We start from the raw sequence: 15,483 nt of genomic DNA, 5'->3' as shown, positions 1-15,483 counted from the left end.
TGTCTTTATGATTTCCTTCCATATTCTTGCCTCATACTTGAATTTGTATTGTTTTTCTAAGTTACTGAGTTGGCTGCCTAGATAAGTTTTACCTATGTTTCTTGTTTAATAATGAATTGCCTCAGAGATCAGTTTTATAAATCTGATATGTAGTAATCTGATCCTCTAAATTACCTGCAGACTTCCTCTTCAACCAATAATAGACGAAAAGAATATTTTTAGATTGATTGTCAGTTAAAAAATGAAAATATGATGGTGTTAAACACCATTTCCCCTTGTGTTATTCTGACAAGTTTTCTTTGGAGATTTAATAGCTTAAAGTTACATACTTCAATGTTTCATAGAAAATTAAATGTTTATTCTGCAATATCTTATTGATTATACCTTTCATCTGTGATATCTGGGATTCATTTGATGTTCTACTTATGTGATGATGACCTTGCCTATCTGCTTCCCATTTGTTCATATATACCTGTTATGCCTTCATCCATCATTTTATTCTTAACTTTTTTGGGTAATTTGATATTAGATATATCTAAATCGATTACATTAAGTTGTTTTTAAAGAGAAATGTACATATTTTATATTCTTATGTGCAGTTAATCAAGAATATACATGCAATTGGTTTTGATATCAATACACGGTATCTATTCCCTCCTCCCTGATGAAAAAGTATATCTAAAATGATCTGTTTTAGGGGCGCCTGGGTGGCACAGTGGTTTAAGCGTCTGCCTTCATGCTCAGGGTGTGATCCCAGCGTTCTGGGATCGAGCCCCACATCAGGCTCCTCTGCTGTGAGCCTGCTTCTTCCTCTCCCACTACCCCTGCTTGTGTTCCCTCTCTCGCTGGCTGTCTCTTTCTCTATCGAATAAATAAATTTAAAAAAATCTTTAAAAAAAATAAAATGAAAAAAATTAAAATGATCTGTTTTGATACAGCTGAAAAATATTAAAAATACCTAATAGCTAACAATTTATCATATATTGGCTATTCGTATATTTGTTTTATGAAATGTTTGTTCAGACTTCTTGCTCATTAAAAAAACTGGGTTCTTTATATTCTATTATTGAGTTATAAGCAATCTTTCTACATTCTGAATAAAAGGTTTTTGTAAGATACATGTAGGGAATACTGTTTTCCACACTGTGGCTTGCCTTTACATTTTCCTAAGTGTTAGGAAGTTATTAGTTTTGATGAAACCCAATTTCAATTTCTTTTTCCTTTATGGATCATGCCTTTTTTATCTTACTAAAAAATCTTCACCCTTCTCAAGGTCATAAAGTCTTACTGCTGTTTTCTTCTAGAAATTTTGTAGTTTCAGCTTTTTGTTTGTCTCATTAAGTTAATTTTTGTATATAATAAGACAAAATAATAAGCTGGTGGGCAGGGGAAATTGGAAGAGGTTGGTAAAAGCGTACAAAGTTCAGCTATAAGATGAATAAGGTCTGAGGATCTAATGTAAGTGACTGTAGTTAATAACACGGTATTATATAACTAAAATTTGCTAAGAGTACAACTTAAATGCTCTCATCAAAAAGATAAATGTGTGAGGTGATAGATGTTAATTAACTAGCTGGAGAGAATCATTTCCCAAAGTAAACATATATCAAATCACCATAACATATACTTTAAATATCTTACAATTTTATATGTCAATTATACTTCAAGAAAGCAGATATTAAAAGTCAGTGAACTTGAAAAACCAAAAGAGTGATCAAAAATAGAAACACATGGGGCGCCTGGGTGGCACAGCGGTTAAGCGTCTGCCTTCGGCTCAGGGCGTGATCCGGCGTTATGGGATCGAGCCCCACATCAGGCTCTTCTGCTATGAGCCTGCTTCTTCCTCTCCCACTCCCCCTGCTTGTGTTCTCTCTCTCGCTGGCTGTCTCTAACTCTCTGTCGAATAAATAATTAAATCTTTAAAAAAAAAATAGAAACACAATACCAATATCAGAAATGAAACATGGGATAGCACTGGAGACCCTGCAGACATCCAAAGGATAATAAGGGAATAGTATGAACAATTCGACACACACAAGACAACTTAGACAAAATGGATAACTTCCTTAACCACAAGTCGCTAATACAACGAAAAATGAAGTAAGATCATTTGAATTGCCCTATAACTATTAAGGACATTGAATAAATAATTTAAAACTCAAAAATAAAACTCAAGGGCCAGATGGTTTCCCTAGAGAAGTCTACCAAATGTTTAATGAAGAATTAAAACTAATTTTGTACAATCTTCCAGAAGATAGAAGAGGAAACACCTCCCCATTTATTTTATGAAAATAGTATTATCCTGACACCAGTATAAAAACAGAAAACTAAAAACCAATATTCCTCATGAATATAGATGAAAAAATCCTTAGCATATCAGAAAATAGAATCCAGCCATATATTAAAAGAATTATACACCAGTGCAAAGTGGGATTTATTCCAGTGAATGAAGACCGGTTCCGTATTCAAAAAAATCAATGTAATCCACCAGGGTAAAGAAGAAAAAGCACATGATCTTATCTATAAATATAGAAAAAGCATCTGACAAAATTTAATATCCCTTCATGATAAAACCCTTCAGAAAAATAGGGATAGAAGAGAACTTCCTCAACTTAATAAAGAGCATCTATCCACAAAACAAAGTACAATTAACAGAATGCTCTCCCCTTAAATAGGCAACAAAGGAAGTTGATGTCTGTCACCTCACTCTTACTCAACACAGTGGTAGCCAATGCTAAAAGTTTTACCCAGTAAAATAAAGTAAGAAAAGGAAATAAAACTGATACAGATGAAGAAATAAAACTGTCCCTATTTGCAGAAAACATGACTAGCTATGTACAGGGGAAAAAAAAAAAAACAACCTCTTACAGTTACTAAGTGAATACAGCAAGGTTGTGATACAAGATAAATATAAAACAGTTAATTCACTAAGGAGTCCATGGACACTGAAATTAAAATTTCATCATAAATGGAATGTGCTAACAAAGCACATACAGGATTTGTATGCTGAAAACTATAAAACAGTGAGGAAAATATTCAAAGATTATCTAAATAAGTGGGAATCATACTATGGTCATGGACTGGTAGATTCAACATAGTGAACATGTCAATTCTCCCCAAATTGATACTGAGATTTAATGCAATTCCTATCAAAATCCCAGAAGGCTATTTTTGTAGATAGAGATAAGATTATTCTAAAGTGTCTATGGAAAGGATAAAATAAATCTGAAGAATGATTATATAGCTGCAGTAACCAAAACTGTGTGGTATTGGTGGAGGGACAGATACATAGGTCAACAGAACAAAACCCATACAAATATACTCAACTACGTTTAAATAAAGTTGCAAAAGCAATTAGATGTAGGATAGAAAATCTTTTCAACAAATGGTATGGGGCAACTGAACATCTAAGAGCAAAAACCTTGACCCAAGTTTCATTCCCTATATAAAATATTAACTGAGGGGCGCCTGGGTGGCACAGCGGTTAAGCATCTGCCTTTGGCTCAGGGCATGATCCCAGCGTTCTGGGATCGAGCCCCACATCAGGCTCCTCTGCTGTGAGCCTGCTTCTTCCTCTCCCACTCCCCCTGCTTGTGTTCCCTCTCTCGCCGGCTGTCTTTATCTCTGTCAAATAAATAAATAAAATCTTTAAAAAAAAATATTAACTGAAAACAGATCACAGATACATATGTAAAAGTAATAAAGTTTTAGGGAAAAAAAATTCTTCAGGATTTAGGCAAAAACTTCCTAGAATTGATGTCAAATTATGATCTATAAAAATTGAGATTGGTAAACTGGACCTCATAGTAACTGAAAAGATTTGTTTGGAGCAAGACCCTGCTACGAAGATGAAAAGACAAGCTACAGACTAAGAGAAAATATTTGTAAACCTGCACACCTGACAAAGGACTAGTATCTAGAATACATAAAGAACTCTCAACCCTCTACAGTAATTGAACAAACAACCCAATTAGAAAACTGGAAGTCATCCTAACCCGAGGTCAGAATATATTATTCAACACTATATCCTGTGGTTTTCTGACTATTCAGTATACTAATCAAAAGGAATATTGAAATCTTCAACTATAATTATAGATTTGTCTCTTTCTCTTTTCAGTTTTATTTCAACCATTTTGAAGCTTTACTTAGGTTCATCCACCTTTAGGGCTGTTACATCTGCTAGATGAATTTACCCTATTAGCATCATGACTTCCATCCTAACTTGCTTTTGATTAGTTTTTAGTATAGCTCTCTCTATCCTTTTGTTTTTAAACTATATGTCTTCATATTCAAATTGTGTTTCTTATAGATAAGACAGTTGAATCACACCTTTTATGCTGTTTGTTAACTGCTGCCTAGGTCTAGCTTTTTCATCCAGCCTGAAAATTCTTCTTCTAATTTTAATAGGGTTTTGTTTTGGTTTGTTTTTTTTAAAGCTTTTATTTACTTATCTGACAGAGAGAGAGAAAGAGAGAAATAGCACGTGCACAAAGCAGGGGGAGGGGCAGAGGGAGAGGTAGAAATAGGCTCTCCGATGAGCAGGGAGCCTGATGTGGGGCTCAATCCCAGGCCCTGGGATCATGACCTGAGCTAAAGGCAGACACTTAACTAACTCAGCCACCCAGGCGCCCCTAATTTTAGCATTTACACTATTTACACATAATGTCATTATCAATATGGTTGGGTTTAGATCTACCATTTTTCTACTGCTTCATCTCAAAATGTATTCTTCTCTATGTTAATCATTCTTTCCTTCCAAAACTTACTTTTAGTTTCATCTTATGTATTTCGGCTTGTTCTTCCTGGTATAATTCTTGTCTCACTTGTTCCAAATCTTCACGTTGCCGCAGCATTTCTTCCAATTTCTGAGTCAGCTATTAAATTTTTAAAGAAACACACAAACATTAATAGGAAACAAGTTCTGTAACAAGTATTTCAGAATTTCTCCAACGTTAAAGTGGTTATTTTAATACCGTGTTCTGAAGCTGTAGCCTTTTTTCCTCATTTTCTTGAACTTTTGCCATCCGATCTTCTTCTCTTTGTTGCTGCATGTTGGCGAATTCTATGATTTTTCTGTTTTCTTCTTCCATCTCTTCACGTTTCTTCTTTCTCCAGAGAGCCTGCTCTTTCTGAAACTCTTCTATATACCTTCGAGTTACATTCATTTTTTCTAACTTTTGTTGTCTTTCCCTAAAAAGCAATAGTGAGTGCAGTTTTACAGTAAGAGAAATAATACTGAAAAATGTGTCATTTCCTTCAGTTGATAATGATGTGGGCAAAAATAGCTTTTCTTTTTATTTATTTACTTATTTGAGAGAGAGAGCAAGCACGAGCAGGGGGAGGGGCAGAGGGAGAAGGAGAATCTCAGGCAGACTCGCCACTGAGTATGGAGCCTGACATGGGGCTCGATCTCACAACCCTGAGATCATGACCTGAGCCGAAATCAAGAGTCGGATGCTTAACTGACAGAGCCACCCAGGCACCCCACAGCTTTTCTACTTAAGAGTTTATTCATTCATTAATACCACCAACATTTTGAGTATCCACTATGTGCCATGAAATATAATGATAGGTATGAATCTTCTAAGTAAAATACTACTTACACCTCTCCTCTAAACTATTAATGAAGTTTTATGCATCTCACTTCAAAAAGGCCAACAACCTGTTTGCATAAGCCTAGCAGCGCTCTATACTTCAGCTGTCTAGCAAAGAAATGATCAGAATACAAGTCCTCTGACACAATATGGGCATACTTAAGAAAAACAAAGGTTTAATCATTCTGTTACTTAATAAACATTTGTTATCAGGTAATTATCATACTTACAAAGAAACAAGTTGATCTCAGTTTATATAATTGTAACATTTATTGAGGACTTACTATGTACTAGGCACTGTTCAGTTGCTTTACATCTTCAAAACAAGCTTAAGATAAATCGAATCTCAGTGTTTAGGCATGTAAAGAAGCTGGGATAAACTTACAATTGATCTTCTTCATAGATTTTCCTAACAATTTCATCAATCATGAGTTTCTCTTTTAGTAACTGCTCATACGCTTCCTGCTTTTTCTTTTCTTGTTCTTCAAGTTGTTTCTCTAAGTCGAGATAATACTGTGCTTTTACTTTATTCCGTCTGTCCTCTGCAGCATTCTCTTCCTTTACTGCTCTTTCGTGTTCTTCCATCATGGTTTTAGCTATTTCAGCGTCATGTTTCTGTTTTTAAAACAAGATTCATATTTCCATTTTCAAATGCGTGCACAGTATGATAGAATATTTCAAAACAGATGTAATGAAATATTATAAAGCCTACTGCATAAAATATTTCCATCTGTCGAGATAAAAAGCTAAGGAAAGTTAGCTTGAAGGGTTTGAATGAGGAGTCAAACCCTAAAGAGGCTTTCCCATTCCTTCAAGCAGGTCTTAAGGAAATACAGGATAACTGATAACTCCGCATTTGAAAACTGGCAAATAAAATTAGAAGTACTTTACTCGTGCTATGTTTAAAAAGTAGAAGTCCTCTTTTTCTTTTATTTAAAAGTGGATATAGGCAATTTTTAGCTCCATTGTGCGTCAGCTGCCATTTACAGCAAGGATCGTACTCTTTTTCAGACAGATCTACCATTAAACAGCTCTGAGCAGCTCTTATGTTTCTTCCAATCTAAACCTTTACTTTCTTGCCACTGGCCTTTGATGTCTCTCATTTCTCATTCATTAAATGCCCTTTATGATCATTTAACTTAAGAGTCATATATACCACTGTGTCTGTTTTCTGTAGCTTTTAACTCACTCATTCAAGACCATTCTCTCTGAGTTAAACCCCTTATTTGTTTTGAGCATTTTGAAATCATTAACCAAGTAAGTTATAAATTAAATATGCTGAGGCAATTTTTATTACCTTTTACCATTATCATAATCCAATGCTAGAATAGGTTAATAGCATCAAACAGACAAGGAGAAACAGATTAAAATATGAATGCTGAATGCCATTCCTGATCTAATTGACGCCTTTAACCATATACACGATTAATAGGACTTGACCAAAACTCTTTCTCTGCTTCTATTTTCTTATCATATGCTATACTAGGTTCTTTAAAAAAATGTGAAATGATAAAAACATTTATGTACACATTGCCATACACTTACAGAGATACAATATTCTCATTTCACAGAGAAGGCTAAAGCTCAGAAAGACAGAGCCCAAACTAGCACCTAAGTGTCTCAACACCTAGTCCAGTTCTAAGACTATTTGAGTTTAATTTTTGTGGACAAATTTTATTTAGAAAATAGTGTCAGTTCTTTAGGGAGTCAGACTAAAATGTACAATTGCTTTGAGAAACCTCAAATATTAGGATAAAACTGCCAGCTGCTAGCCAAAGAGCACATTGTTTATGTTCTACTTTATTTTTGCAAGCTTAGAACAGAACTACATGTCTTAGGAAATGAAGTCTCCTCATGCTCTCCTACAACCTACCAAACCAAAGGCCATCCCGGTCAGTAGCATGCTGTGTAACGCTCCAGACTTTTCCTATTCTAACACACATGCACCCACACATCACTATGGCCAGCATCTCATCGTATTAGATGCCTATATCGCACTGCGCTGGTTAAATATTTTGATGTTATTACTCTAATTGTATGTGTGCGTGAATGTGTGTTGATATCACACATAGGTTGATAAAATGCACATACAGGTTTAAAAAAAAGTTGGTCTGTGATACATATTACTCTCTAACTTGCAGCTTGCTTTTTTCTTTTTAACCTATAATATATTCAGACCAACTTTGAAAGCCAGAACATTTCCCTCTACCTCTTCTCTTTAATAGCTACATAACATCTTTGAAAGGGATCTAGGAGAGAGGAAACTCTCCCACCAAAATGCTCTGCACAATAATATAAAAACAAGGTAAAGGAACTTACAAGACCATGTAAGGTTGCAGTCAGGACTTTTCATCTACATCTAGCCCTTCCGTGGGACCATGAGGGCTCAAGTGATGGTGTGCACCTGCTTTTAATGTTAACTCAGTAAACCCTATTCTACATTTACTGTATAACACTGCTGTTGAGTGTGTCTGAACCTCCTCTGCCCAAGAATAACTCTTGCCCTGAACTTGGCAGAATGTCAGGAGTTAGAAAAGAGGACAAAAATAGAAACAGGGGAAGAAGACGTAGCTACTTACAAAAGAGGCAAGTTTCCTGCCTAAAATTATAAAACACTTTAATTTTTGAAACATTTAACAAATACAAAATATAATAACATTCTAAAATATACTGATCACACTAACAACTTGTACTGTATTGGTTTGTCAAAGAATAATCAGTAAGAGACCACAGGAATGCTCGGACTTACTGAATATAGCTATTCATTCTAAACAGCAACCTCATTCTTTGTGTCTCTGAAAGGCTCTAACATTAAATTAAACAAGGCTCACTACTAAATAATCTATGAGTTCCTGTACCTTAAGGATCTGAAAAGTATAAAAGTATTTAGGAAAACTAGCAGTGTAAATTCTTTATAGTATGTAACAATTTTCACAAAATTGGTCTATTTTTGGTTTTCTAAATGAAGATAAAAACATAGAAAACATAATGACCAGAAACATGATTACCATTTGCTCATATTTAATGGCATCCTTCTCTGCAATCTGAGCTGCCCTTTCTTTATTCATGTAAGCTGCTTTTAATTTCTTCTCCAATTCTCTGAGCTCAATACTGTTTAAAAAAAAAAAGAAATTTAAAATTGAGGACCATATTTCTCTTAATATTTTAAAAGTCTATATCCTAAATTTAAAAACTTTTTTCTAAATTTGTAAAAGCTATTTATATTATTAAATACCTTGAAAACAATATCCTTTCCTCCCTTCACCCAAAATCAGAATGCATATGAAATGAGGCATTTTATAATTAATTTTCCAGACAAATGAACACTTTTATTTCCAATAATCATCACTAAAAATCTTTTTGCCAGAGTGTGACACAAAGAAGATGCTTTATCAATATTGGTTAAAACTTCTGTCCAGCTACTAATGCTATCGAGCTAAAAGAACTATAGTGGAGTGGTTTAAAGCAAGTTACTTAAATTTTGTACCTTGGTTTTGTGTAGCTATGGGAATTAGTTAACGTATATAAAAAGCTTAGATAAGTACGTGTTACACAGTAAACACCATGAATGGTAACTATTTTTTGATGATGATGATGAAGAGGAATGACCCTATGGGCAAGTTTGCTTCATTTCTCTGGACTTGTTTACTTATCTGTTAAAAATGAGGACTGCCCTCAGATAATCTCTAAACTGCTTTTGAATCTATCCCTTCCCTCGCTATAGTGGAAAACAATATGCCATATACAACTTTTCATTTTAATGTGCCGTCATAATTCCGAATATGAGAATTCGGAGTTGGAAGGGTCCTTAGCTGTTAATTAGATGCACATCTTAATTCTTTTTTAAAAGATTTATTATTTATTTTAGACAGAGAGAGTGGGGGTGGGGGAAGCAGAGGGAGAGAGAGTCTGAAGCAGACTGTGCACTGAGCCTACAGCCCACAGGGCTTAATCTCACAACTCTGAGATCAAGGCCTAAGCTGAAACCTAGAGTCAGATGCTTAACCAACTGCACCACCCAGGTGCCCTGAGCACATCTTCATTCTCACTAGAACAGATGCACTCACCTAATTATCAACAACCTACAAGTACCCTGTACCTCCAAAGAGACAGTCATCGTGGGTAAGAGGAGAGCTATTCTTGGTGTTGCGATGTATCCTTCTTGCCCTTACTATTGTAGGTGTAAATGTTTATGACACAAGATTGCTTTCTTTCATAAAAATAATATAAATGAGGATTAAGTTTCTAGGTAGTCTACATATTTTATTCTAACAGGCTGCAATATATTTACAAGGGTTTTTGTTGGAGTTAGGTATTAGTATTTGTAAACCAGTATATGAAGCCAATCACAATTTACAGTATTACCTCTCCAAAACAAAGTACATCAAATTCCAAATAACTAACATGCAAATAAATGACTTTCATTTGAAGGACAAGTACACGCATTTCTATTGGATATATACCTAGGAGTGAAATTTCTGAGTCACAGAGTAGGCTGTGTTCAAATGTAGTAGAAAATGCCAGCTTTCCAATGCTTTGCACAGCTTTACATTCATAGTGCTTAAGCACTCCCACTGCTACACAGCCCAGCAACACTTTTTAGTCTTGTCATTCTTTTTCAGTTTAACCACTCTTATGGGTATGTAATAATCACTAGGGTTTTGTTTCCCTATTATTAAAATGAAATAGACCTTTTCATATGTTTGAGTCATTTCTACATCTTCTGTGAAGTTTTCAATATTTTTTGCCCATATTTAGACTAAACTGTCTACGTCTTATTGTTGCATAAAGTTCTTTATACATTCTCAAGTCTTTTGTTGCTTATATGCATTGCAATATTTTATTATAGTCTGTACTTACTCTCACTGTGGTTTCTTTAGGTGAAGAGAAGTATTCTAATTCACCAATCTTTTTCTTCATTGTCAATGACTTCTGTGTCATGTTTTAAGAAATGTTGCCTACTGCATAGACATAAAGGTATTTTCTTATATTAGTCTCTCAAAACTTTGTTTCACCATTGACTTTTAGACTACAATCATTCAAGAATTGATTTCTGTATGTAGTGTGAAGTGAAAATCAAGTTCGTTTTCAATATGGCTATTGAATTGATCCAGTACCATTTTATAAAACTGCATTTCTGAATGCTCTGCAGTACCAGAGCAGCGACAGTGCTCTGCAGTGTCATAAAGTTGAAGTGTGCATCTATGCATGGATCTGTTTTTGAATACATCCCATTCTTCCTCAAACTGCGGTTCCATAAGGGAATTAAGCCCCAGAGAAGACTGTATTTCATTTTTCTCATAGACAGTATATAGTTGGTATTGTTTAGATCGATAGGAGGTTAGTAAATTCATTACAGGTAATGGATGCCTTAGGTCATTAGGGTTTAAATGGGTAAGAAGATCTGCTCCGTTCTATTCCATTGATCCATTTGTTTGTTCTGTGCTAAAACCACACTATCGTAATTATTGTAGCTTTATAATAATTTTTCATATCCTAGAGAATAAGTCTCCAATTTTGGCTTCTTAGCCATTCTTGGTACTTTGCATTTCCGTATACATTTTAGAATAAGCTTGTCAAGTGTCACAATTAAACTGGCTGAGATTCTGATTAGGATGATACTAAATTTAAAAATCAATCTGGAGACTATTGACATGTTCACAATACTGAGTCTTCAATAAACATGGTATATCCTTCCAATTACTTAGGTTTTTAAACACTATAGTGATAATGGTTTATTTTCGTTTTCTTTCAGTGTTGAGGTTTTATACCTCTTTCACTAGGTATTTTTTATGCTCTTGCACAAATTATTTTAAAAATTTCATTCTCTAGTTGTTGATTTACAAAAATTCAATTAATGTATATTGACTTCACATCCAACAACACTGCTGAACTTACAATTTATACATAGATTCTGCTGGATTTTTTACATACACAATCATATCAACTGGGAATAAAGTTTTATTTCTTTACTGCCAATCCTAACACCTCTCATTTACTTTTCTTGCATTATTGCACTGGCTAGTTATGTCCAGTACAAAGATAAGTAGAAGACATTATAGCAAGCATCCCTGTCTTAATAGAGGTAAAGTGTTTAATGTTTACCATTAAGTATGATGTTACTGTAAACTCCATTTTATTCCTAATTTCCTAATTCTTCTTTAAATCTTAGAGTGATGTTGATTTGTATCAATTGTCTTTTTCTGCTCATATGGTTTTTCTATTATATTCTCTTAATGGGATGAATTACATTTATTGATTTTCTAGTTAAACCAACTTTGTATTCCTAAGATCAGTTGAATTTAGTCAGATGTAATATCTTTCTCACATGCCATTGGATTTGATACTAATTTCAGATTACAGTAGCTAAATTCAAGAGAAAAATTATAATTTTTTATCCTATTCAGATACTGATCTGATTAAAATCGGGAAGTGCTCCCTCTTTTCCCATTCTGCAAACCTACATGAGACTGGTGTTATTATTTGAGTGTTTGGTAAAATTCACCAATCACCTAGCCAGGTAGGTTTCTTTGTGAACAAGGTTAATTATAGATGTAATATCTCTAAAATTTATAGAAACATTTAGGTTTCTGTTACTACTTGTGCCAGTTTGGTAAAATGTTCTATTTACAAATTTATCTAAATTTCCAAATTTATTTGTATCAAAAAGATCACAATATCCTATGATCTAGCAAATATTTATATAAATCTACAGTGATAACCTATCATCCATTCCTAAAACTGGTTATTCAGGAAAAAGATGGCAGAGGAGTAGGGGACCTTTCTTCAGCTGCTCCCCTGAATTGAGCTGGATATCTACCAGATCATCCTGAACACCCATGAAATCAGCCCGAGACGAAGATCCATCTGGATCTCTACAAACGAACATCTCCAGCGCTGAGTATTGAGGTACGAAGCGGGGAGCCAAGAATCCACGCAGATATCGGAAAATAAACGGAAGGGGGAGGGAGCCACCGCGCTCGGGCACCAGGAAGCAGTAGCCACCTGCACTGGGGAACGGGCCGGACTCCTGGACTGGTAGCCACCAAGAAATGAAACCGAGATCAGGAGCGCATGTGCGACCAGACCGAAAACCGGAGCTCCGGAGCGCTCACCCGAACCAGACTGAAAACCGGCACTCCCGAGCACGCGCAGGAAACAGGGGCGGCTGGCAGTGTTAGAAGCACAAAGCACAGAGATGTGCCAGCCCTGCAAGTGAGGTTTTTAGCAGCACCAACAGAAACAGAATTAAAGTGGTCAGGAGAGCTCAGTGGAGAGTGGACTGCGATCTCTGTTCTGAGACAGAGGCCAGGATACGGCCACTGCTGCTCTGACTTGCAGAAGAGTCACAGAAAACGGCCAGGGAAAGACACTATAGAACAAAAGCCTGGAAATACGGGTTCACAATGTGCCCATCCCCACCCCCTGTCACGGGGGGCAGGGCAACTATACCCAAACAGGGTTGCCTGAGTATCAGTGCAGCAGGCCCCTCCCCCAGAAGGCAGGCTGAAAAATCAAGAAGCCCACATCCCTAAGGTTCCTATAAAACAAGTGCACATTGCCTGGGTCCTGTCTAATAATTTGGGCTCCATGCATCCCCGCAACCACTCCTCATCAGAATGATGAGGAGGAGACCTCCCCCACCAACAAAGAAAAGATACAGAGACTGTGGCCTCTGCCACAGAACTAATGGATATAACCAAATTGTCAGAAATGGAGTTCAGAGTAACAATGGTCAAGATGATGTGTAGGCCTGAAAAAAATATTAACGAAAATATTAACAAGAACATAGAATCTCTAAGGGCGGGAATGAGAGCAAATCTGGCAGAAATTAAAAATCTATGAATCAAATGCAGTCTAAACTAGACACTCTGACGGCCAGGGTAAATGAGGCAGAAGAATGAATTAGTAAATTGGAAGATGGGATGGTAGAAGAGAAAGTTAAAATGGAAACTTGGCTCAAAAAAAATCCAATCTCAAGAATGTAGATTACGAGAGATTACTGACTCAATGAAACATTCCAATGTCAGAATCATCAGCATCCCTGCAGGGGTGGAGAGAGAAGTCTAGAAGAGATATGTGAACAAATCATAGCTGAGAACTTGCCTAATCTGGCAAAGGAAACAAGCATTCGTGTCCAGGAGGCAGAGAGGACCCCTCCCAAGATCAATGAGAAAAGACCAAAACCACGTCACATGATAATGCAATTCGCAAATATTAGATCCAAGGATACAATCTTGAAAGCAGCCAGGGGGAAGAGAATCCTCATGTGCAGAGGGAGGAACATCAGAATAACGTTCAGACCTGTCTACACAAACCTGGCAAGCCAGGAAAGGTTGGCAAGACATATTCAGAGCTCTAAATGGGGGGCATTTTTAAAGCTCTTTCAGAGAAAAACATGCAGCCAAAGATCCTTTATCCAGCAAGGCTGTCATTCAGAATTGATGNAGCAAAGCTGTCATTCAGAATTGATGGAGAAATAAAGACGTTCCAAAATCGCCAATCATTAACCAATTTCGTAACCACGAAACCAGCCCTACAGGAGATATTAAGGGGGGCTCTATAAAGGTAAAAAGGCCCCAAGAGTGATACAGAACAGAAAGTCACAATCTATAGAAACAAAGACTTTACTGGCAACATGGCATCATTAAAATCATATCTCTCAATAATCAGTCTCAATGTAAATGGCCTAAATGCTCCCATAAAACGCAACAGGGTTGCAGATTGGATAAAAATACATGACCCATCCATATGCTGTCTACAAGACACTTATCTGGAACCTAAAGATAACATCCAGACTGAAAGTGAAGGGATGGAGAACCATTCTTCATGCCAATGGAACTCAAAAGAAAGCTGGGGTAGCAATTCTCATATCAAACAGATTAGATTTAAAACTAAAGACTGTAGTTAGAGATACAGAAAGACACTATATTATTCTTAAAGGATGTATCCAACAAATGGATATCACAATTATAAATATATATGCCCCCAACAGGGGAGCAGCAAGATACACAAGCCAACTCTTAACCAGAATAAAGAGACATATAGATAAAAATACATTAATAGTAGGGGACCTCAACACTCCGCTCTCAGCAATAGACAGATCACCTAGGCAGAAAATCAACAAAGAAACAAGAGCTTTGAATGCCATACTAGACCAGATGACCTCATAGATATATACAGAACACTACTGCCCAGAACAATNTACACCCCAGAACCAAAGAATACTCATTCTATTCAAATGCCCATGGAACATTCTCAAGAATAGATCATGCTCTGGGACACAAAACAGGTCTCAGCCAATACCAAAAGATTGAAATTATCCCCTGCATATTCTCAGACCACAACGCTCTGAAATTGGAACTCAACCACAAGGAAAAACCTGGAAGAAACTCAAACACTTGGAGGCTAAGAACCATCCTGCTCAAGAATGATTGGATAAACCAGGAAATCAAAAATCAATTTAAACAATTTATGGAGACCAATGAGAATGAAAACACATTGGTCTAAAACCTATGGGACACTGCAAAGGCAGTCCTAAGGGGAAAACACGNCCAAAACCTATGGGATACTGCAAAGGCAGTCCTAAGGGGGAAATACATAGCCATCCAAGCCTCACTCAAAAGAATAGAAAAATCTAAAATGCAGTTTGTATATTCTCACCTCAAGAAGCTGGAGCTGGAACAGAACAGGCCTAACCCACACATGAGAAGGCAGTTGATCAAGATTAGAGGAGAGATCAATGAATTAGAAACCAGGAGCACAGCAGAGCAGATCAACAAAACTAGAATCTGGTTCTTTGAAAGAATAAATAAGATCGATAAGCCACTGGACAGACTTATTCAAAAGAATAGAGAAAGGACCCAAATTAATAAAATTATGAATGAAA

The 15,483-nt window shown here is 36.1% G+C and overlaps 1 protein-coding gene across 1 annotated transcript in view; it reads right to left on the bottom strand.

Moving 5' to 3' along the window:
* MNS1 (meiosis specific nuclear structural 1) overlaps positions 1-15,483 on the bottom strand; it is an 84,697-nt gene that overhangs the window by 10,969 nt on the left and 58,245 nt on the right. The window contains exons 8-11 of the mRNA XM_002929890.4: positions 8,603-8,705; positions 5,980-6,209; positions 4,974-5,190; positions 4,767-4,874 (exon numbers count right to left, since the gene is read on the bottom strand). Of these exons, the coding sequence (XP_002929936.2) occupies positions 4,767-4,874; positions 4,974-5,190; positions 5,980-6,209; positions 8,603-8,705 (658 nt within the window). The remainder of the gene's footprint in view (positions 1-4,766; positions 4,875-4,973; positions 5,191-5,979; positions 6,210-8,602; positions 8,706-15,483) is intronic.

This window comes from Ailuropoda melanoleuca, chromosome 5 (genome assembly GCF_002007445.2).
Source record: "Ailuropoda melanoleuca isolate Jingjing chromosome 5, ASM200744v2, whole genome shotgun sequence".
NCBI lineage: Eukaryota > Metazoa > Chordata > Mammalia > Carnivora > Ursidae > Ailuropoda > Ailuropoda melanoleuca.
This window is presented reverse-complemented; position numbering and strand designations above follow the sequence as displayed.